We start from the raw sequence: 24,601 nt of genomic DNA on the forward strand, positions 1-24,601 counted from the left end.
CATGCTAACACCCACACAGAGCCTCAGCACCTCTTTTAGCTTATTAAATATTCACTGACCAAATGATTTCAGGAATGACTTTCAAACTTCCTGTTTGCCCAACCAGTCTGCATGTGTTTTGTGGACTTGGAGAAGGCATTGACCGTGTGCCTCGGGAGGTCCTGTGGGAGGTGCTGCAGGAGTATGGGGTGTCTGGCCCGTTGCTAGGGGCCATTCGATCCCTGTACAAGCGTTGCAAGAGCTTCGTTTGCATAGCCGGCAATAAGTTGGACTCGTTCCCGGTGGGTGATGGGCTCCGCCAGGGCTGCCGTTTGTCACCGATTCTGTTCAGAATTTTTATGGACAGGATTTCTAGGCGTGACCAAGTGGTGGAAGGCTTTCACTTAGGTAGTCTCAGAATCTCATCTCTGCTTTTCGTGGATGATGTGGTTCTGTTGGCTTCATCGGGTGGTGGCCTCCAGCTCGCCTTGGAATGGTTCGCAGCCGAGTGTGAAGCGCCAGGAATGAGGATCAGTACCTCCTAATCTGGGGCCATGGTCCTCAGCCGGAAAGGGTGGAGTGCCCACTCCGGGTCGGGGATGAGTTCTTGCCCCAAGTGGAGGAGTTCAAGTATCTCGGGGTCTTGTTCACGAGTGATGGGAGAAAGGAGCGGGAGATCGACAGACGGATCCACAGAGATGCAGACGCTGTACTGTTCTGTCGTGGTGAAGAGGGAGCTGAGTGTAAAAGCAAACATCTTAATTTACCGGTCAATCTACGTCCCTACCCTCACCTATGGCCACGAGCTGTGGGTAGTGACCGAAAGAACGAGATCGTGGATACAAGCGGCGGAAATGAGCTTCCTCCGAAGGGTGGCTGGGCTGAGAAGTTCGGCCATTGGGGAGGGGCTCAGAGTAGAGCTGCTGCTCCTCCACATCGAAAGGAGCCAGTTGAGGTGGTTCGGGCATCTGACGAGGATGCCCCCTGGGCTACTCCTGGGTGAGGTGTTCCGGGCATGTCCCACTGGGAGGAGGCCCTCGGACAGTCGCAGGACACACCGGAGGGATTATATCTCTCTGATGGCCTTGGTGTTCCCCCGGACAAGCTGGAGGAGGTGGCTGGGGAGAGGGAGAGGGAGGTCTGGGCTGCTGCCCCCGTGACCCGGCCTGGATAAGCAGAAGATGGATGGACTTAATCCACAATGTTTCAGTGACTTTTCTATACCAGTAAAACCCAGGACGACTCATTTGGCCCGATTAGAGTTGACCTCTTGGAAACTGGCAAACAGGACGAAGGACAGCCTGTGAATTGTTTTCTAAAGAAGTGACTTTTAAGGCTTCACTTTCACACAAACTCTATAACTTTTCAGTTGATTATTAAAGCAGGCAATCAGTAATCAATAAATAACCAGAAATTCTCTGCGTTACTTCCAAAGTGCTTATTTATTTCAGCGTGTGCCGTCTGTGATCTCCACAGGAACGCTGACACCGACTCAGATAAGATAAGATAAGATAGAACTTTATTAATCCCTCGGGTGGGTTCCTCTGGGAAATTCGACTTCCAAAAAGCACAGCAACGACCGAAGTTACAGTTACAGAATTGTTATATATATATATATATATACACACACACACACACACACACACACACATATATAAATACAGAGACAAATATAAATAAAATATACGAAGGGGATAAATAGAATAAATAGGAATAAAAAATAAAATACAAGTGAATTGCACATTTCAAGTATTGAGTCTATTGCACTGTTGACTATTTACAAAAAGTATTGCACAAGGTATTGTACAGTGAGGTGAAGAGGCACTACAGCTTAGTTGTTCCCCCCTCCTTTGTCCTCCTGTTTCCCCTCCCTCTCCCCTCCAGAGAGGAGTTAAACAGTTTGATGGCGTGTGGGACAAAGGAGTTTTTAAGTCTGTTAGTTCTTGTCTTGGGGAGAAGCAACCTGTCACTGAACAGACTCTTCTGATTGTTTATGGCCGTGTGCAGAGGATGCCCAGCATTGTTCATAATGTCCATCAGTTTCTTTAATGTCCTTTTCTCTGCCACTGTCACCAGAGTGTCCAGCTTCATGCCGACCACAGAGCTAGCCTTCCTGATCAGTTTCTCCAGCCTGGATGAGTCCTTCTTTGCTGTGCTGCTCCCCCAGCACACCACAGCATAGAAAAGTACTCCAGCAACCACCGACTGGTAAAACATCCTCAGGAGCTTCCTGCAGATGTTAAAAGACCTCAGCCTCCTGAGGAAGTACAGTCGGCTTTGGGCTTTTTTATACAGGTGCTCTGTGTTGCATGACCAGTCCAGTTTATTGTCCACCCACAGCCCGAGGTACTTGTACTTGTTGACCACCTCCACCTCCTCCCCCTCTATCTGAACCGGCAGTGGACCTTCTCTGGACCTCCCGAAGTCCACAACCAGTTCCTTAGTCTTTGAGGTGTTGAGTTGCAGGTGGTTTGTGTGACTCCATGCGACAAAGTTCCTCACCAGACTTCTGTACTCCTCTTCCTGATCATCCCAGATACACCCCATGATGGCCGTGTCATCTGCAAACTTCTGAATATGGCATAATTCAGAGTTGTAGCAGAAGTCAGAGGTGTACAGGGTGAAGAGAAGAGGGGACAGCACAGTTCCCTGTGGTGCTCCTGTGCTGCTGACCACAGTGTCAGACGTGATGTCCTTCAGCCTGACGTACTGTGGTCTGTCGGTGAGGTAGTCGGAGATCCAAGCCACCAGGCAGGGGTCCACCTCCATCCTGTTCAGTTTTTCTTGAAGCATACAGGGCCGGATGGTATTAAAGGCACTGGAAAAGTCAAGAAACAGGATCCTGACCGTGCCTTTTCCCCCATCCAGGTGTGAGTGGGCTCTGTGTAGGAGGTACAGGATGGCATCCTCCACTCCGACACCCGCCTTGTATGCAAACTGTAGTGGGTCCTGGGCATGTTGTACCTGTGGTCGGAGGAAGTTGAGGAAGAGCCGCTCTAGAGTCTTCATAAGATGTGACGTCAGTGCCACCGGTCGGAAGTCATTCAGCTCATTGGGCCGGTTCTTTTTGGGGACCGGGACGATGCAGGATGTCTTCCATAGGGCGGGCACTCTCCCCAGTCGCAGACTGAGGTTGAAGACTCGTTGTAGCGGCTCCCCAAGTTCAGCAGCACACGCCTTTAGCATCCTAGGACACACCTTGTCTGGGCCTGCTGCCTTTCTGGGGCGAAGCTTCCTCAGTTGCCTCCTGACCTGATCCACTGTGACACTGGGAGATGTTTGGGAGGAGGGGAGGGGGGGAGATGTCTTGCTGCTGAGAGAGGGATTCGAGGAGGGGGGTGTCATGGTGTCAGGAAGGGGGGGAAGCGAGGGAGGCAGGAGAGTGGGGAGAGGACTCTGTAGTGAAGGTGAGGGTGAGGGTGGGGGGGTTGTGGGCTGGTCAAACCTGTTGAAGAAGTTGTTGAGTTCGTTTGCCTTCTCCACAGTCCCCCCCACTGTGCTTTTCTTGGTGTTGTGGCCTGTGATGGTTTTCACACCATTCCAGACCTCCCTCATATTGTTCCTCTCCAACTTCTGCTCCACCTTCCTCCTGTAGGTGTCCTTTGCTTCCCTCAGGCAGCGTTTCACCTCCCGCTGTGCTGCTTTCATCTCCTCCTTCACTTTGCTCCTGAAAGCCTTCTTCTTCATGTTGAGGACAGCTTTGACTTCCTGTGTTACCCACGGTTTGTTATTAGGATAACACCGTAGGTATTATGAATCCATGTGACAACATTGATTCCAGACACTCTAAAGTGGAGCGCTGTGTCAAATTCAGTGTCAGCTCTAACCAAACATTAACATTTAGATTTAGGAGGGAAAACGATCTTTAATGAGGCACCGGGCCCTTATTATTATTATTATGATCGCTCGCAGGCTGTCTAACTCTCTCCCGTTCGCTCCTTCTCTTTCCTTCGCTGTCTTCATCGTCCACATTTTGTAACTCGAGATAGCAAACTGGAACATCCTAATTATGATTAAATATCTCACCGCTGCCTGTGTTACCAAAACCAGAAAAACATGGCACCGAACACGTCTCGTTTCCTCTCTTCTATTTTTGTCTCTCCTGCCTTCGTCTTCTTCTCCCCTGAGTGTGTGCTCGCTTCACGCTGTTGCTGTCATTTCCTCCCAAACGTCCAAACATGGCCTCACTCTGGCCTCTGGATGTCTTTCCCCGTCTCTGCCTCTTTATTCTGTTCGCTTCACGTGAGGACAAAGGTGGGAACATCTCTCTGGTTCCATCCCAGTCATCCATGAACTTTTCAGCAACAGGAACCAATTACTGTAACAAGACTGGTTTGCAGAACGTCTTCATTTCACGCAGTTTGTCTGCTGGCTTTTCTCTTTAGTCAGCCAGGGCCTGCTTGTATGATCAAGAGCCTCGAGTGCAAAGAAATGAATCACTGCTCTCTGAAATGATGGCACCTTAGAGATGCTGGTGATTACTGCACACTGCAAACTCACCATATTTAAGGTCTGCATGGGTTTTTGATTGAAATCAAAGTTTATTGCCACACTTTTATTCATGAAGCCTCCACAGATGCACCGCTTGGCCAGCCAAGCGTCAGACAGGGCCAGAGATAGCGGATGATGCACTGGGCCGCTACTGAATCACAAGCACCCTGTTGCTATGTATAGGCTGCAAGTACTCTGAGGAAAGGATCGGGAGCGAAAGACTGATGGCTACTGTCAGCCAGCGGCACGGGTCAATCATGAGCGCGACTATTTTCACCCATCTGAGTTTCCACATAATGTTTCCCCTCTTGAACATTTCCTGCTTGAACAGTTGTCTCCTTTGTACCAATGTTTTATTTTGGTATAACGTTGCGGGATGAGGGTGAGTCACGTCTTTCCGTTTTAGCCCAAACCGACGTCGCTGACATTTGACATCGCGGTTGCGGAGCCGCAGACCCGACGCTCATCTGTTTATTGCTGCGCTGCATTGTTTACCACTTGATAAGCTCCAGCAGCTTAAGGTCAGAGAGAAGCGTGAATCCCTTACGTAACAGTGAGACTCAGCGCTCTGTGCCCTCTGACAGACGGTAAGCCTTTCACTGACACTGAATCACCGTGACGTGGGAGATACTGAATACAGCGCACATCCTACAGTAGAACATTTGGCCTATTTTTTCCCCCCATTGCCAAACTCCACCTCTCACTTTGTGTTGTTTCCCTCTATTTCCTGAGCCTGCACCAAAATCTCATTATCATGCTCTGCAGCCTCTTCATTTAGCCACATATCTGGCTCAGTAGCACTGGGGGAAGACATTGGATTCTTGAAAGCATATCAGCAAGCAGGAAATAAGGCGTCTCTCTCTATCTGGCTTGTCTCGTCTCCCCTAATGACAGTGTTTTTTTAATAAGGACGTTTTCGACTCCGCGGGAGCTGGGGACGCAGTACTTCAGTGACCACTCGATGTGTAGCTCTATTAGCTGTTAACTTCAGTGCAGCTCAGGTGAACACCAAATGAGTTGAGCAAGTCGGACAGATTTCCCACTGGCCCAGAATTCATTGCAGGAGTTACGAGCGACATGACAAACACGGGCTCAGGGGATGGAAAGTTTGGCTGGGAAAACTGAGCGATGCTGAGGAAACCACCTCACACAACAATTCAGGTCAATATGTGACCGCGGTCTCTAATTTGATGTTCTCTAGCACGTTGGTCCTCTTTTTGGATTTCGTCGTCCATTTAAACAGAAATCTTTAACTCCGGTCCATGACAGGCATGTCTCCGTGCCTCGGAGGTGCACTCCTGGAGCCAGAGACACACTTTTCATTTCTAAAAATAAACCTGTTCCCCCCTCATCCTAGTTTTCAAGCAGGGAGTATAAATAAGGGAGGAAGGAACAATGCTCACAGCTTGAACTGCTGGAAGGGACCGTCATTATTTTCAACAACAATTATGACAGAATTGCACTCCTGCGACTCCCCCCCCCCGTTTGAATCATCCGTGAGCGAGGCTGATTCGCTCACAAACGTTCTCCTCCCACACGAGCTTTGGAGGAGTGTTATTTAGAAAACTGAATATAGAAATGATTTATTGATAACACAGTTTAGAAGTCCTTCTCGCAGCTGCCGGGGGATTGTTGCTTTGACTGACTGTGAGCGATGTGAGTCACCGTAGCTGTGTGATAGCCTCAAATTTGCTTCCTTTTGTTCCTTTCTTTGTTCAGGAAATTCGTCCTGTGCTCCTGAACCGAAGTGAAAGCAGCACACCTGTTTGTTGGCTGTGTTTAATCACAGAGACTTTAATGGCAAGCTGACCTCGGGACGCAATAGCTGGCCTTTTTGGGCAGGCGCGCGTGATGACAGGCATCAGTCTGACATGGCAGTAATCCAAGAAAGGGCGGGAGTGTTAATAGTGTGTACCGTGTCCTCACCCCGATGGACCCCACTTCCCTGAAGGGTGTTTAAAACAACTCGGCGCCTGGGTCCAACGTGGAAACACAGGAAACATTCATCCCTCAGTCAGTACAGGCCACTGTGGGTTAACCTTCATGACAAGAAGGATCCACGGCTCGTGCCCATACTCTGTTTCTCTCTCACATCTGTTGTCACCATGTGATGAGGGAATTAAGCCTGTTTCTGTGAATTTAAAATGATCCAGTAACAACAACAGTGTTTTATTGCGCCCATTTTATCACAGCGGGGTCACTCCTTTGAGCTCAAGTGTTTTCAAAGACCACCAAGATCCTTAATTTAAGCTATTCTGAAAAATACCAAGCACTCTGACTCCCACTCCCACTTAATGCTCATTCTACAAATCAAACAATCCATCACTGTTCGCCCACGCAGGTAATGCAACCTGTGGTGTTTCCTCTGACACCTGCAGCAGTACGCTTCCCCAAAAGTGTTAAAATCTCATCACAACCCACCAAGCGTGTGACGTGCAGCAGCTGAACGCGAGCCGACAGCTGAGCGCTTTTTAACGAGCGCGCCGATGGTTGAACGAGACTTGTCTCGGGTGTCTGTATCTGTCCGTCTCCCTCCATGAGGTCCACCATGTGATGACACAAGCCCGCAGTGACAGCAGCGTACCAATTTCCAAACAGTTGCAGCAATTTTAAATCACCCCGAGTTCAATGTTCCCCGCCACCTGATAAATCACCCCTATAGGTTTTTCTTCAAAATGTCACGATATGAACTGCAGAGTCGAGAAAGCGGCACACGCTGATCTTCGCCATCAATCCAGTCCATGTAACTCCTCGGCCTTATGGGAAAACCCGTGAACACGTTCATTACTGCAGCATTGTGGAGCTCGCCGCATGTAAATGCAGCGAGGCCGCAGCAGTTTCATCTACCCGTCCCTCGTCATCTGTTGATAATCGTGTTTTGCGCAATAAGACTCGGGGAGTGATGCCCCGCACTCTCTGAAAGTACACAACATCAATAACACAAGGTAATGACTTATTATCTATCGCCTTTATCAGACTGACAAAACCCGTGGCATTAACGGGGCGCTGAATGAGGCTGCCCACATCAATTAAATCCGCACCTCTCATTGTTCACATTCAGGCGGCATTAAAGTATGACAAGTGAAACATAATTAGGTATTAAATTGTATTAAATTGACCGTTGAGTGTAACAGATTCGCAGCATGTTTCGTACGTCCCTCATTAATTCGTGCAAAACAGCATTAATCCATCACTTTTTCTCACCTTGTCTTGTGATAATTCCCCTAACCCCCCGTCTGCCCTTTCTGAACACTGAATGTGGAGAGACAGCAGAGCACTTGTTCTCATCTATAGTAGGCTCACATACTCCCGCGCAGACTTCACTGAGTGCAACAGTTTGCTGATTCTGAATCACTCCTGCAAATATTGAACACTTTGTAATTCATGTTGTCTCAGACTTGAGTAATCTCTCCGACAAAGAACAGGAGGCAAAAAAAAGAGAAGGAAAGCTAACAAGGGTGAACCAGCCATGCTCCGGAAACGCTGTTGTTTGTCTTACGATGGTGGAGAGTAATTGTTGTGGGCTCATTCGTTTTCAGGGGGCCTACACGTAGCGTGTAGGAGTTGTTCAAAGCTCGAGCCTCAAGGACGAACGTAAGAGGCCAATCGGGAAGTGGCGCAATGATGCAGCGATGCAGTCGTTACCCTGTGAGGGTTTGCTTCCTGCATTACTAACATGACAGCGGCAGACTGTGTCGTGCAACATCGATATCCATGCAAGTAAAGAAAACACCTCAAATTTTGTTCTTTTATTGTGAAATGTATTCACAGTGCAGGGCTGCTGTCTTTGCACACATGCAAAACATGTTTATGTGGAAATGTTACAGAGTGGAATTATAAACAAGTCATTGTGAGATATCGGGATTCATTCTTTACGTTTGAAGGCGCTCGTCATCAAAAATCCTTGTCAGTATTAATTCTTTGGATTCATGGTGACGGTCACCAAGTGTTTGAGGCAGTAACTGTGTCTCAATCCAGATCTTCAGGTCTTACATGTGAAAGCTACGTTTTCCTGAATTAACTGACACAAAACAACAAAATATATTTTCATAAAGCATGCAGAGGATTGTTCCGTTTCCACTATCCAGCATGCGAGAAAGAAGAAAGATGAAGTTAAAAGTAGGTTGCAATTAGTTAAGCGCTGCTGGGACTTTTTAAATTGCCGTGGTTTATTTTCTCGCGACAGAACACCACTAAACCTCGTATTGTGTGGTATTTTCCAGAACTGCAGACTACTGAGCTTCAGACTCCTGAATTAGGACACAGCTATGGTGGCAGATGTGACTGTCACATCTCCCATCCACGGCCCCGGGCTAAGGCTAACACTGGTCCTGGCTGTGATGTGCATGAGCTTTGTTTCTAAGCAACCCCAGCTCAAAGCTTGGAGAGTCTAGATGGGGTGGGTGGATGGAGGTCTGTTGTGTTAGTGGTTCCACTTAAAGGGTTTGCTTTTGAAGCAGTTATGTCAGCTTTGTTGAACTTGAGCAGAACCTTGAGTTGCCTAGCTTCCCAGCTGTGATGTAAGTGCTGGCAAACATCTTTATCAGCAGCTCATACATGTGAATATTTAGCAAGCAGTCGAAATTTAGGGGTTTATTTTTACCAGAAAGCTGCAAACGTGCTCCCACTGAACGAGTATTTGCATTGCCTGTGTATCCTGAACCTAGAGTGATACTGTACCTGTGAGTCACCTTTTATTCTACAGCGTGAGCGCTCATGACAAAAGTTTAGGTTGCTGTAACTGCACGCTCACCTGTCTTTCACTTTCTTTCCTTCCTCACATGCCTGCCGCTCTGACAGCGCACAGATTCCCACACACACTTGCGTGCTAACCAGTCTGACATGATGAATTATCTCTACTCACCTCACAGAGTTTCAAAAATGGCTTGTTGATGAGACTCGGTGGAAGAGGCTACAGAGAGACCCCTTAGGGATGAAAATAAAAATAGAGTAAAGAAGGGAGATCCAGTGAAAATGGGCTCCATGGTTGACCTGTCACCAGTCAGCGAACCCTGCTGTCTGTGTGTTTTTAAATCTTTACATTCAAAACAACGTGTGACACTATCACTCTTCTTCTTCTTGTTGCTGAATTTCATCCTTTGTGACTGTTTCTGGGTTTCTGTCAGTCTTCTAGATGTGAAACATCAGGTGACACCCCCCTTCCTTAAATCCAATCCAGCCTGGCTGTTGTCAGGCATTGCACCCGTGTTTTCCATGTCTCCTTCCACCATTGCATCAACTCAATCAGCCCACTCACTCCACTGAATTATTACTAGAATCATGTGGTTTTAGTGACTGCCTGGGGAAGCAAATGAAAACCAGCCAGGCCCCGTAAGAGTGACTTTGCTCAGATGTTGACTATCAGGGCGGCGGGAGTTTACATATCTGATCTACGCTGCTTATTTAAATCAGATGGGTATTACAGCTTTATGAGATGTGCACAGTAAAAGCGGATAACATCAGCTCACAAGCTTATTTGTCTATTAACCCTATGTAAAGGGCAATAAAAAGCATCGTCTGCCTTTAAAATTAGGCACACTTCAGCACTGTTTGCAAACAGCAGGTTGGCCGTTTCAAGCATCTTAAAAGCTGTGCTGTAGATTCAGGCACTCTTAATATCTTCTGTTACTGCATGTAATCCCAGAAAGCCTGGCTCCATGCTTTCGAGTTCAGGGCTATCTGGGAGCCTCCATCTGTCCAGTTCTTGTTGATGAAGTCAGTTCTTTATGACTTTGGCTTTGTGTTTGGGCTCGTTAACGTGCTGCAGAATGAATCAGATGCCTCCCCGATGGCTCTACGTGACTAATAAAAACCGAAAGTTCTCAGAACTTCTGCACAGCGTATAAAATGTTTTATGAAGCAAAATGGAAAGTCCAGGTTATCAAAATGCAAAATCTGAGTGTGGTCTGACCTTTTGTAGTGTAATCATTTTCATCCCTCAAAGGTCATTTTTGGACCAAGCTTGCTCTGTTATTGACCGGCCTTCTCATTACTGTCGATTGTTGGGGCTTTAGTTTGTACTGTAGGAGGCATTCATGAAACCTGCCAGCCAAGATCAGTCAAGGCCAGCACAAAGAAATAGTTCAAAATCAACTGTGTCCTTCCCACAGGTTATTTCACATTATTTATCCTTTCATTGAGTTTGGTTGAGGTAAAGGTCATCTCTCAATCCTGGCAAATCAGCTGATAATTAGTTTAGGTCTACCTGCAGCTAGTGCTGCCTCTGCAAGCCTCTTTGCAGCCCACCAAAGACGGCTGCAAAGAGTCTGCTGTCCCTGATGCCTGCTCTGTACGGTGTCGGGGTTTTGGCTCGTGCTCATCACCTCTGTGCTCAGAAGGTCACAGAACAGTTATTCTGCCAAAAATAAATTACTGCCGATTGAAAAACAATCCTCGTTTGGCTTATTTGGCTTTGACTGAAATGTGTTTGAGATTAAATAGCTGTTGGATTCAGAAACAGAAATTTGATTTGTTTTAATGATTAATTGCTTTCAAACTTGAGGCACTGTTCAGCAAACATGTCTAAAACCTAAAGAGACTCATGCAGACTAAATAGACAAATAACTGCACAGCATCTTCTGAGTATTTATTTTTTCTGCGGGACTGTGTCATGCAAAGAAAGGTTTCACAGGAATCCCAGAGCCCTGTGAAAAACACAATGACTGAATAGCTTCAGTGGCGGTAACCTGAAGTAATCGTTTTCTATACGATTTTCTCAGTCTGTCACATTATTGTGGAAAAACTGTGACATGCACAGCTTTCTAAAGGTCCCACATCAGCATCAGGTTAAAGTCTGGACTCTGGTCATTGCAGCACCTTGACTCTTTTCTTTTTCAGCCTTTTCCTCAGAATGTGCTGCTCTGTGGACAAACGTCACCACTTTGATCTCAGGTTGTTCCAGAAGTCTTGTGGCTTGTTCAGATGCAGCTAAGTCGTTCTGCCTCGTTCTCTTAAGGTGGAAGATGTTTTCTCCTGCAATCCTTCCAATCTATCCATGCTTGTTCAGTTTCTTTTTCCAGTCGTACCGGCATGAACTTTAACATTTACCATGCTAACTGCCGCCTGTAAAGTCTGAGATGGAGCTGTTGGGTCTGACGTTGTGCTGAGATGCTGGGGACATCCACTCCTGGCTAGATCCTGGCTTGTAACAACACAAGCTGTATAGTAACATCAGTGATAACAGAGCGAGCTGTTTGAAGCACTGCTGTGAATCAGGCTCTCACACTAATTACGTTTGACTGTCAGATGTGTCCGGTTTCACCTCTGAGCGACATTCAACCTTCCTCCATCCAAATCCACCCACAGGTGTTTGTAGCCGATCTGAACTTTTCCTCCGACATACAGTTGATCCAAAGGGTAATTAATTTAATAGTCTATCAGTAGCAGCCCGTAAACGTTGCTCCTATCGCCTAATTTTTCTGATTTGATTTTGTCCAGATTAACATCACAGCTAATCATTCAGCACTCTGACTGACTTTGTGCTTCTGATGTTCCAGCTGACTTTGGAGAATAAAAGGCGAGCGAGAGACAAAGATCTGAAGTGGACTGCTGGTATCTCTTCCATCTCCAAAAAAATCATTATGTTAGGCTCCCACCCTCCACACTCCCGGGCTGCTGTGGTCTGCAGCGAGGAAAATTACATTAGAGGGGAAAGGATTTCAATTGTCTTCTTCAGACTCAGGAGCGCGGTTGCCTGCCGGGCTTTGCAGACCTGTAGCGTTTTAAAAATCGCTTCCGAGATGGGATTGACTCGGAGGCTAGTCCGGACCTTCCCGTCAGTCAGCGATCTGGAGCTGGGAAGTTGATACAGCGATAAACTGCTGCTGACTCGAGCAATAAAAACATTTGATACACTTGCTGATTTTTAATAGGCTGCCTTTGACGTGTTTGTTTGTTTATTCTGTGTCGTCGCGGCAAATAAACAGTGCGACGATATCAAATTATCTCTGTTTTCCCCGAAACTCCTCAGTGGCTGCAAAGACAGCAAAGGATGGGAACTTCAGAGCGCGTTGCTACAGCAACAGCAGTTCTGAGGCCTCGTCTAACAAGTTGCCTGGGAATGGAGTACCGGCTGTTACATAAGATGCGGCTTACTCTGCCTCTGGTTCTCTCTCACACGCAGGGCTTTTCCTGTGGCAGAAATTCACATTCAGCATGATTTATTCATAGCTGGATTGCTGCGCTGGATTTATGATTCCACCATGTAAATGCAAACACATGCAATCAACCACACTTGGCAGGAATTTGTGTGGGGGCATTGTTGCACTCCAAGTCCATTTCTGTAGCTGCTGTAAATGAAAAGATTTAGATTGAGGAGATTGTTGTTTGAATAAGAAATGATGCAAAGACAGCAAGACGATTTGGCCTGTGATGTTGCGCGGGATGAAATTAGCAGAGAACAAAGCGAAGTGCGCTTCACTTTCCCGGCAAAAGTATTAATTGCGTTAAAATCCAAATAGCAAAGAGGAAGCAGGAACCTGGTGAAGCACAAAAGCCTCGAGGATTGTCGTTCTCGGAGGAATAAAGAACGCTGATCCTGACACTTTGTTAAATTTCTTTCTGTCACCTCTCGCTCCCTCCCCACTTTGACTGTCGGAGAGAAAGGGAGCCGCGAAGGAGCGCTGAGCACAGCACAGATAACACTCTTCATCATTAACGGGCTCACGATAAGTATTCAGACATTCAGCGGCTTCTCCTTATCTGGCCTCCATAATCTCTCAGCGGCTAAATACTAAGGCTGCGTTTAGCTCGCCACACCGTAGGTGCAAATCGCCGCCGCAGAAGAGAAATAGTCCTTTTACGTCTGTTGGTACAGCCTGCCAATAACCTAATAATTTTTCAAGAGATTAGTGCCTCAGACTTGTGTGCAGAGCCCTCCTGGGGTTTACGGGAATATGCATAGCTGCCGGTATACTTCCTGTTCACTCTCTGACGGTATCATTTTACAGTCTCTGCACCCGTTATCTCCCCAGACTCTCCCGAAACATATAGCCAAACACAAACTGTCTTTCCTTAATCCTTAATGTTGTTTACAGAAGCTCAGAAGACAATACCTTCTAACCTCCGCTAGCTTCTGCTCACTATAATCTGTTCCTTCATCCTCTCAGGAAAACCTCCACCCTGCTGGGAGAAAGATAGTAGGCTGTAGGCTTTGATTGCTGTTGAGGGATGCAGGTAGGGGGCTCTATCTCACCGCCGTTTCTCACATCCAGGCAGCACATCTAGGTGTGTAAGCACAACCACATGCAACTCGGTGCAACACAATCCACTGGAGGCTACAGTGTGACAGTCCAAACACACACACCTACTGTTACATCTGCTGTGAGCATGTTGCATGCTGCTTCCCAGCACTTTGTTGCTAATATCCTGGGAAAACTAAACTTGTGAATTACGAGTTTTGGGGAGGTTTTTTTTAACCTCTGACATTTTTAAAAATTGTATTTTCATGTTTGCTAATCTTTCATAAGCTGTTCTGTAGCTGTAATAACATATTTTCAGGTTTTGAGCTTGGCTATCACTCATTTAGTTCACATTATAAGTCAATAACTGAAAAATGATTCTGTTAGAGTCACTGACCTATGAAACTTTTATATTATTTTGATATTTCAGTACATACTATTATTTTTATTGTAGAACTGCATCATTGTTAATCACACAGGTGTAGGCAAGCTAAAAATCCATGTACCCTACAGGTATTTTTATGATTGAGGAATTTAGCCAGATTCTCTCTACATCAGGGGTGTCAAACATAAGGCCTGGGGCCAGAATTGGCCCAGCAAACACTTCAATCCTGCCCACTGGACAGTTTGGAAAATGTGTGTAAGCACATAAATTGTGTATTTTTTACTTTTAATGTGTGATTGTGGCCTGAGGTGACTGTTTTTGTAATTTGGCGCTATTTAAATGAGACTGAACTGAATCCTACATAACGATCTTCCCTACAGCTGTTCATACTACACCAATAAAATTAAGTAATAGTTAAAAATTAAATGACAGAAAAGTTCCTGTTTTTTACAACATTTTCTGTGAATTAACAAAAATGTTCAGCCTGAAACTTTTTCTGTAATTTTACGTATTTATTTCTTACAATTTAGGCTCAAAGAGGTGAACTGACAGATTTCTTTATTGTGTACAGAAAACAAGACACACTCTTCAAGGCTGTCTGTGTGGCAGAAAGAGTAGGGCTCAAAGGACTCGGAAACAAAGTGGGTAAACTAAAAAGCAGCTGTATTTCTAAACTTAAATAAACTACAAAGTAATGCAGGTCACAAACGAGGAAACCAAAATGCCAAATCGTTAAGGAGGAAAACTATATCCTATGTCCTATGAGGGACATCACAACAAAGAGCACAGGGAAACTGAGGACTTAAATACACACGAGGGGCCTTTCTCAATATGCGTACTTGTGTGTACTTGCGTTCTCGTGTACTCGTGATACGTCATCAGTCGGAGACCAAGTACTGTTCCAATTCGAAGTACGCATCAAGCCGAGAACGCGGAAAAGTCCCAGATGTGTTCTCGCTCTGCCCGTTTTATCGAACATGCATCGGTGGTGACTTGTGTGGACTTGGTACAGCTAAATATCCCAGAATCCATTTCCTCCAAAACTCAAACGCGGCAATGGCGGACGAGCGGGGCTAAAAACTTTTTAATATTACTCTTTCTGGGTCACAAAATAAACTTTTAAGTTATTTTCAAGCGAGAATGTAGCTGTGTAAACTTCAAATATCTGCTTGATTTATCAAGATATCACATATTTCCAAACGTGCTCCGACGTTTTCGGAGACGTCTGTGACCCACCAGCTCCATAGCAGACAGCGAGGTCGAGGGTTATTAGAGCCGATGAGAACAGCGGACTCCCGGCACATCATTTCAACCCCTCCGCAGTCTTTTCGCTACTCAGGTTAAACAAACCCCAAACCCCAGCAGCTGTCTATTGTATTGAGTGTCCACTACAATAAAAATAAAAGCGTTCTAACATCTCACCTGCTTGTTTTTATTAAGGTATGTACACGTATGTACATGTACACTATTTTTATTAATAGAGATTTCACTACTGAGGTTAAACATGATGTATAAGTCACTTAGATCACTTCTAAATGTTAATGTTTGGTTTATTTCAGTGTTTTATTTGTTCCTGAGTAAATTGGTTTGGCTGTGATTAAAGTTCAGCTTCATAACATATTACTCACAGTTAAATTAAGAGGGGACGGCAGTTAAAACTCCGGACCTGTGTGTGACATCATCAAGTATGCTGGTGTTCCAATTGTACAAATCACGAGTCCGTACTCGCGTTCTCGGCGAGTACGTACTTGCCGAGAATGCGAGTACGGACTCGCGTACTTGAGAATTGAGAAAGGGCCGAGGTAATTAGGAGGCGAGAATACAGAAAACAAGACACAGGTGAACAGAATCTAACTAACAAGACAAGGGGAGCGAAACTAAATGCAGCACACACAAGACAAGGAACTATCAAATTAAAACAGGAAGTAGACCAAGACTAAGACAAATGAACTTGACCACAACTAACCAGGGACACGACCAGGGAGACAGAAAGGTCACCAAACATGGAGACAAGGCTGATTTCCACAGGAGACGCTGAGTAAAAGACACAGAGACTAGGACACAAAAGGGACTGAACTAACCAAACAAGAAACCATGAACTGGAAATACAGATAAACATTCAGAGGGACTAGGAAAGTAGGACATAAACAGAAAGAGGCCAAACACAAAACTCAATGAACCTAAAGACACAAAGAAAATCAAAACTGTAGCTCACCAACACAGAAGATCCAGCAGATATCTCATGATCGAATGTGGAGTTAAACTTATTTTCCCTGACAGAGTTTCACTGGTCTGACACACTAACGTCAAAGTGGGCTGTTTGTGGCCCCCGATGTGAAAGAAGTTTGGTGCCAGAGCTTTAGTTTTTCATGCACACATATCAGGAAGTGATCATATATGTCTGTCTTTATGCAATGGAGTGTTTAGTCAGCGGTGATAATAAAAGCAGCATGAATGTAGCTCTTTTTTCTCTGAACTGAGATCAACAGACGATCAGTGATGAAGTCACGTGACGATTTTACTTCATTTCGTTCTCACGCCAATTTAAGAGCCAATGCATCTCCTATCTGAGCAGCCGTGCAAACATAATGTCCGCATGTGACCCACGCGGCGCTGTGATTGCGACGCTCTGTTTTTATCTCGTGTCTCCGCGTTAGGTGTCAGTCACAGCGGCGATCATGAAAGAAACAGTTTGTTTCGAGTGTTACGGCCGGAGAAAGACAGATGGTCAGTGAGAAAAGATACGAGTGACAAATGATTGGTCCCCAATTGCTGTGTCAGATGGAAAAAGCTCACTTAGCTGAGTATTACATTAGCAGCTACAATGCTGCTGGTACAGATTTAGCTCACATGCTACACTCGAGACCTACGCATGAATTGTCCAGTGCTGTCGCTTTGATGGACAAGTGAGCAGGATGTCTGCCAAAGATGTAAGTCGCAGCCTTATTTTGATCTGAGCTGCTGTGGCAGATATAACGAGGCTGACAGAGCTGACAGACTTACTACTTTGTCTCCTTGTCCATTAGCTCCTTCTCAAATCGAATAGCTCAGGTCATTGCTGATTTGCCCTGAGGGTTGAGGACGCAATTCCCTTTCCTTTGATTTTCGAAGAAAAGGCCAGAATTCTACGGAGACTGCATTTAACCTTTGGGAGATGGATAAGGAAGCTGCTCTATTGATTAGTTTTGCTCAGAAAATGAGGGGTGTGACTTTACTTTGGCCAGCTGGATTGGATACTGCTGGATAAGGCCATTTCAAACAATACTATGTATACTCACCTCATGAGCCTATCTTTGTGTGTGCGTGTCATAAGGAAGGAATCACCTACTGTAGCAGGATTTTTCAGAGTACTCACAACTCGCAGGGTGGAAACCATCCGGGCTGCTGCAGCTGGTAATCATTTAGTAATTACTGAATCATTAAATGTGTGCCGAGTACTGATGGGTCAACATGACGATGGGTGTCACAGCTGGTGTGAGCCCATCGTAAAATAAAAAAATAATGTAGGTTTAAAATGAACTTAGCAGTTGTTTTGAAGTTATTCTACAAATTGTTTCTTTTTTTTGTATGCGATTTAAAAGTTAAAGTTGAACTTGTTTTCTACATCATTTAAAACTCTATCTCTCAGGGAAAACGATCCATCTTTAAGGAAATCGTCTTCATTGCTCTTGCAGCGGTAAACCAGTAAACAACCAAATTAACCACATTAAAAGAACTAAAGTAGTTCAGGCTTTTTGACATCTCAGAAAGGACGGATTCTTCCACTGATGCAAAATGCTGCAACTATTCCTCGCACGTTGCTTCACGAGCAGGACTCTTCTTCACAGTCGCCCGTAACCAAATCCCGTCCCGCTTAGCGCTGCGGTTAGCCACGACGCTAACCACTTCCAAGGCTGAAGGTCGCATGCCTTTGATCTCTCAGTCTAGTGCAGCGCTTTATTAACTTTTAACTTTGTTTTCAACTCCAGTTAGGGCCTGAGCCAGTGGAAGAGTGGAAGCTGTCACTGATACTGAGGGCAGATATAATGCTATTTAAATGCTAATGTGTTAAGAGGAGCAAAACGACCTTTACTCACACTGTGCGCGCGGGCGGGGTGGCAGCACAGAACAGAAGGCCTTAATAAATGAGCGTCTTCCTCTGAATCTGTTTCCTGTCTGTGTACACCTAATGTCAGGTAGAAGGTGTGTTTATCACAGCTGAGCCCTGGAGCCTGTGACAGCATTATAGACATGTGTATTATGTCAAGGGGTGAAACAGATATTGGATGATTGTGGAGGGTGTGTGCGTTAAGTTGAACGATCATTTCCTTTTTCTGAGTTGATCTCTAATAAGTTAGCATGTCTGGAGTAACAGCAAAGGTCTCTGTTTTCTCAAATATCAGCTTTTCTTAATTTTTCTCATGTGCACAGTCAGTGTCGTTATTATCATCACATCAACACTAAAAGCCCAGTAGCTTGATGGTTGTACCCCAAACACTATTTCCACTGCACTTCTGGATTCAGCTTCCATCCTAGCAGTGCTTCTAAGCAGTTGGCACCCTTGCCAGGAAGCCAATAATGTGATGGCAGGTGCTGGTATCAGTGTATAAACAACAAGCCCTCTCCCTGTCCACAGATGTCACAGATACTTGTCTCCCTGTTTGCAAAGTACTTGCCAGAAGGATGTGCACTCACTGAGAGAGCTGTCTGCCTCGCTCAGGGTGCTTTGGCTAAAAATTAAGTCAACTTTCAAATGTTTCTGATCACAAATCTATTTTTTTCTGTCTTTTTTTGTAGCGGATGATAAATTTGGTATCAGCACTGGTAGAAGGTGAAAAAGAAGAAAGAGAAACTGAGGGCAGATGAGTCTGTCATCTGTCGTATAATCCCAGGAAGTACCATAACTCTGCGGTTAGGTAATTTATTCAGTGCAGCTCCCTGAGATACCTCAAGGAATAGTGAGCTGTCAAAGAAAAGCCTTGGAGTAAGACAGTGACATAACTTCAGATAGAAACGTAGCATCGCATCAATCAATAATGCAGCGTCATCCTCCTGTTTCACATGCTAGCAGGGAATGATCTGGACTCAAGCTAAGCAAGTCCACCTGAATTATCCCATTCAAATGCATTCAGCAGTAATGCGTCTGATGAGCTTTTTCAGCGTAGTTCTGTGCAGCCATACAAAAGCAACCTCTTCCCTCGGGCGTGCTTAGAGTAGCCTGGATTAATTTTACATCAGGCTGCCAAGAAGACATCCTCACGTAAGACTGGTAAACAACGAGAATTTGTTTTCATCTCGACAGATGGAGGACGGCAGCAACAGAAGAGCACGGCTGCACCTCAGGGGTTGAGATCTTAGACCTCATTAAAAATTATTTTGAACTGAATAAATTTGATCCAATTTGAAAGATGAAAGGGAACATCCACCCTTAGTTACGAGCCACTACCAGCAGAGTAAGTCGTTCTCGTGATCTTGCTCAGGTTTTTGATCTACGAGTACGAGACTCAATCAAACTATTGACAAAATAATCTAAATCCTCAATATTCCCAGGGAAAGTCCCTTAACCGGGAGAAAAGACCTGAAAAGGAATTTCACAGATAAAACTGATGCAGGTAAAGTTTATATGATTGTGAAGCTTTTGCAGGGATATTCAAATGTTTCACTGTCAGCACATGAAAATCCACTAACGTGGTGCCTTCGCTGACCTCAGTGTGCATCAGTCATATAAACGCTCCTCGGCTGATTTTGGCAGATGTTGGAGTTCAAAACTCTCATAATTTTATTGTAAGTGCAGCACATCTGGGCTTCTGATCTATGTGCTCACAAAATACGTTACAAGGAACATGTAGATAAGATGAATCTGAGTCAGTTTTATACAGAGGCAGGTTATAAAACGGAAACGCAGAAGTCATTGAACCCTGTTAAAGGACCCTGTCTCTATGAGAGGAGACATTTCACAAGAGCAATGCATTATAAAAGTCATAGTTTAATGTTGCAGTCAGTTACACATTATGAAGTTATGTTGGTTAAAAGTTGCTGTTTCTGCCTGACCTTGCCGTTAGAGATTTCACCTGTTCTACAAGCTATTCAATCAGAGTGTGTACTTAGTACTTCACTGTATTGCATAGAGTCCTGTGAAACGGTCTTTTTCCCATAACAATACCTCCAAAAAACCATCAAACAAACTAATATTACACAAGGGAAGTCTGTGCTTCAGCACTCCTTCAGTCTTCAAGTCAGGTGTCCTTGGGCAAGATACTGAATGCCAAAATTTCCCCTGATGCATCATTTGGTGTGTGAATGTGATGCAGAGAGGTCTGAGTGGGCAGCAAGGTAAAAATGTCTGGATTATTTCTACCTCGTGTAGACAGCAGCTTCTGTATAGTGCCAGGAAGTACCACACAGAGATCATTTGTACGGTGCAGCTTATACAACTATTTAATTGCTCTGCAGGTTATTAGTCTTAATTTCAAGGTGCAATGTTTTGAGAGGCCAGTAACACTAAGTACAGTCTGCTTACCATTTTCCAAACGTTCAGTCAGTGCAACAGGCAGCTATCAGCTTCCAACATCTGCTGGTGCTCTGCTCACTCACACTGAAGATTTAGTCCTGTGGACTGAGGCATTAATGACGGTTAAGGGTCCAGCTGTCCTTTATTCATATCAAGGTATCAGAATTAAGTTTATGGAAATGTTTTGGGAATTTATAGAGTTGTTAATACGCTGATATGAGACTGTCCCATTCCCTCACTCTCTCCCGTTCCACAGTAGCTCATAAAAACTCTCCTTCATTTTATGGGGTTACAGCGGGAGTGAAAGTGCATGGGCTTTATGAGGCGTAGCAATGGCTGGCAAGAGGACTGAGATATGCTTATTTGTTTGTTTCCTATTTCACAAGACAGGCTGCAGATAAGTTTGAAATATGACATCACACTGCACTGTTCAGCTGCTCGTTGAAAACCAGGAGGTTTGGAGGACAGTCGCAATTATCAATATATTATGAAAAAGAGCAAACTCATAATTCACAGGCTCAAAAATATATTTTTACCTGTATAACTTGATAAGCATTCATTTTTTGGCACACGTGGAAATGAGGACCAGGCCAAAAAATTATATTTGTAAAAAAGCGTTCCACTAAAGCTGAGTTTTAACCGACATTGTCCCGACATGTTTAAAGGAAGGAGCCTGTAATTAGAACATGCAGTGCTGAGGCATAAAAGCAAACCTTTCCTCTGATTAAGTTAAACACATTGGAATAGAGCGCGGAGACGTTTGACCTCGGTGACCGATTGCACAGAATTGGTTTTTAATCTTTGGCTACAATGCCCAACAGAAGCAGAGAGGGAGGGTGCATCTGGAGATCACCTTCCAAGGTCTCCTTCCCGGCCTTACGCCTCACGGCACACTCCTCGGGGCTTTGACGGATGACACCAGCGCCGGCGAGTGATAGGCTATTATTTCACTTTGCTTTGGATAAATGGCAATGCGGGATCCTACCTGTCGCCTGCCCTTCTCTTTCTTTTGTCTTGTTCTCTTGTCCCATCTTTACAGCGGTATGCCACCGCAGACGGGAATAGAAGGTGAAAACTAAGAGTGCTGAGATTTTATCAGAGCAATTTGTGGATTTCTCCTCCACATTTCAGCTCTGCTGCTTTTTGACTTTTTGTTTTTTTCCTCCCTGCAGCCAAAGTGGGTTTGGAGAGTGAGAATAAGCTGGATAACGACCAACTTGTGTGTTATTTGGCTTTTTTCTCCCCCATCATTAAGTGTGAAATGCGTTTCTTTTTTGGGAAGCTGCTTTTTTTACCCTTATTCTGATGAAATTGTCTCTGCTTATTGCTTTCAGACCAACAGTATTCATGGTCCCCCTCGCAGTACTTCGATGAGGACAGCTACTCCCCTCCACCCAGGAACATGAAGGGTCTCTCCGGCGGCCGCCCTGCCCACCTCCAGCTCACCTCCCCCACCTCTGCCCACATCTGCGGCCTGGCTGATTGTGACCATTCCCTGGACCACCTGCACCACCATGTTGACTCACGGCCTCCTTCCTATCTCCTCAGCCCCACTGAGAGCTGCCCCCTTGACGGTCATCACCGCTGCTCCCCACGGAGCTCCATCCACTCTGAGTGCATGGTGATGCCGATGTCCATGTCGGCCACTGACCACTCTATCTCCAGTAGCACTTTCCCCCGCATGCACTACGGCAGCGCTTCGCGGGACAGTGGCGGGAACGCCTCGGGTGGCAGGGAATCTCGAGACAACGGCGGCTCATCCTCGCACGGCGGCAGTGGCAAAATGAACCGAATCCCAGCAAACCTCCTGGACCAATTTGAAAAACAGATGCCACTGCACCGGGACGGCTTCCACACGCTGCAGTACCAGCGCACCTCCACCACGACCACGACTACAGAGCAGCGCAACGAAAGCCCCGGGCGAATACGCCACTTAGTCCACTCAGTACAGAAGCTTTTCACAAAGTCACACTCCCTGGAGGGCTCCTCCAAGATGAACGGCACCAAAGGTGACTCACACAGGGAAAGCTCGCACCACCACCATCACCACCACCAAGGCCACCACAAACACAGCAAACGCAGCAAGAGCAAAGAGCGCAAGTCCGACAGCAGCAAGCAGCGCTCGGGAGGTTGGTGGAGTTCGGATGACAACCTTGACAGCGACAGCACATACAGAACGCCGAGCGTCATGTCACGGCATCCAGTCGACCACATCAGCCACTGTTACCCCGAGTCTGTGCACGGCCACATGGTGGGAGATCTGTCGCTAAAGACCTCCAAAAGCAACAACGACGTGAAGTGCTCAGCCTGCGAAAGCATAGCCATGGCGCCAGAGGGCAAGTTCATGAAGAGAAGCTCCTGGTCAACGCTGACAGTTAGCCAGGCCAAGGAGGCCTACAGGAAGTCCTCACTCAACTTGGAAAAGCCAATGATGCCCACGGATCTCAAGCCCAACCTCAGGCCCTGCCACTATCTACAGGTGAGTTTGGCTTTGGTCAGGTTTAAGAACAGGGACTAGTCAGCAGACGCAAAAACGAGTAATTTTTCAGAACTCCTGACATCATCGCATTATTCTGCATCTTCAGTGAGCGCAGTAGTATAGTTGTAGTTACACTGGTGCACTGAGCTGCACTGCACCATTATGACTCCCCAACATCCCGGCTGGGATACAAGCGGGGCCATCAGATTTCGACCAAACAAAATCAAACCTGCATGCCGCCAAACAGAGTTTATTTTTAAATGAAATGCTCTGATTTGTATGTTGATGCAACAGAAGGAGCGATGATAGCGTTCGTTTTCTGTCACTGCAGTGCTTTGAGTGTCGTTTTATAGAGTTTTCAAGAACTTTAGGCTTTGTAGAAAAGACGAGCAAGCCTGCGCTCACAGGAGAAGAAAAGCTGCTCGTCTCAGTTGGCTTTAAAAGCTGATCTGAAAGACAGTGTTTTGTTTGTCACTGCCCTGGATATTACATTGTGAACCTGTCCTATGGCTCAGCATGTGGCTGGCAATAGAAAGGACTAGCACAGCAGGACAAATCAATTAACTCTGTAAATGATCTGTGCTGGAGGGGAAGAGCTGGCAGTATGAGAATAAAAGGCCAGAAATCAATCTGGATTTTTTTTACTGTGTTGTTTTCTCTGATTTCACAGAGGATTCAGTCTGGAAAAGTTTAGCATTTAGCTCAGACCCATGATCGGCTCTGCAGGAGACCTTATAGCACAGAAGGGATCAATTCAGTGAGTCAGCACTTTTCACAAAAGGTTCTCATGGGTTTATAAGCATGCTGCAGGGTATATGGAATAAGAAAGTACACTTTCAATCCCAAATTGCAAACTCAAGCCAGAAAAACAACATTATGTAACCGTGCTGCTGCAAATATAACAATGTGAAATGTGATTGCATCATGTAAGTACTCCCTGTAGCCAAAATAAAGCGATCGTTCAGCGCAAAGAAAAAGAGCAGACTTGGAGACTCGTTGCTCTAAGCAGAGAGCGTGTCGTATGATTGCCTAATGTTGTAAATGAAAAGCCGACACGTCATCATCTGAGAGTTTTACGATGAGTTTTTCAGCACAGAATCAGGCAGACGGTGCATCATCCACTCCAGTTTTTTTGCATATCCAATAAGGAAAGTAATCTCTTAAAGAGAGAGTTGCAGTGCTGGCACCCCCACCTGTTCCCGTCTTCAGCTGAGGTAGTGTCCGAGTCACAGCACTATAAACACTTCTAAAAATATCCTGCCGCAGGGCTATATTTAGACCGGCGTTATCAATCCGATCCGTACAGGGCTTGACACATCTTCCCTCCCCAGAGGAAAATCAATGCGCTCTCAGGGAACGCTCGGAGACAACGTATTGAAGGAGAGGGAGAGAGAAAGTTGGAGATGCGTATATATGGCTGAGGTTTATGGCTCTGTGGATGTGCTGAGATACTTTAGGAAACAGAAGAGAGGAAACAAAGCAATGCTCCCCGTGGCTGCTGTTGTTGCTCATCAACAGGAGCAGTCAGGCAGAGAGATGGAGCCAATAGTCAGGAATGATACTCTACACACACTGAGGGGTCACATTGAGAAGTACTC

The 24,601-nt window shown here is 45.6% G+C and overlaps 1 protein-coding gene across 13 annotated transcripts in view; it reads left to right on the forward strand.

Annotated features, from left to right (window-relative positions):
* The window catches only part of dlgap2a (discs, large homolog-associated protein 2a), a 341,537-nt gene that overhangs the window by 264,585 nt on the left and 52,351 nt on the right, over window positions 1-24,601 (forward strand). For all 13 annotated transcript variants that reach the window (XM_082517189.1, XM_082517200.1, XM_082517195.1 and 10 more), the window contains one exon: window positions 21,859-23,003. In XM_082517189.1, coding sequence (XP_082373315.1) covers window positions 21,927-23,003 — 1,077 coding nt within the window. In that variant the 5' untranslated portion in view covers window positions 21,859-21,926. The remainder of the gene's footprint in view (window positions 1-21,858; window positions 23,004-24,601) is intronic.

This window comes from Aulonocara stuartgranti, assembly GCF_965226115.1.
Source record: "Aulonocara stuartgranti genome assembly, chromosome: 19".
NCBI classification, from domain to species: domain Eukaryota; kingdom Metazoa; phylum Chordata; class Actinopteri; order Cichliformes; family Cichlidae; genus Aulonocara; species Aulonocara stuartgranti.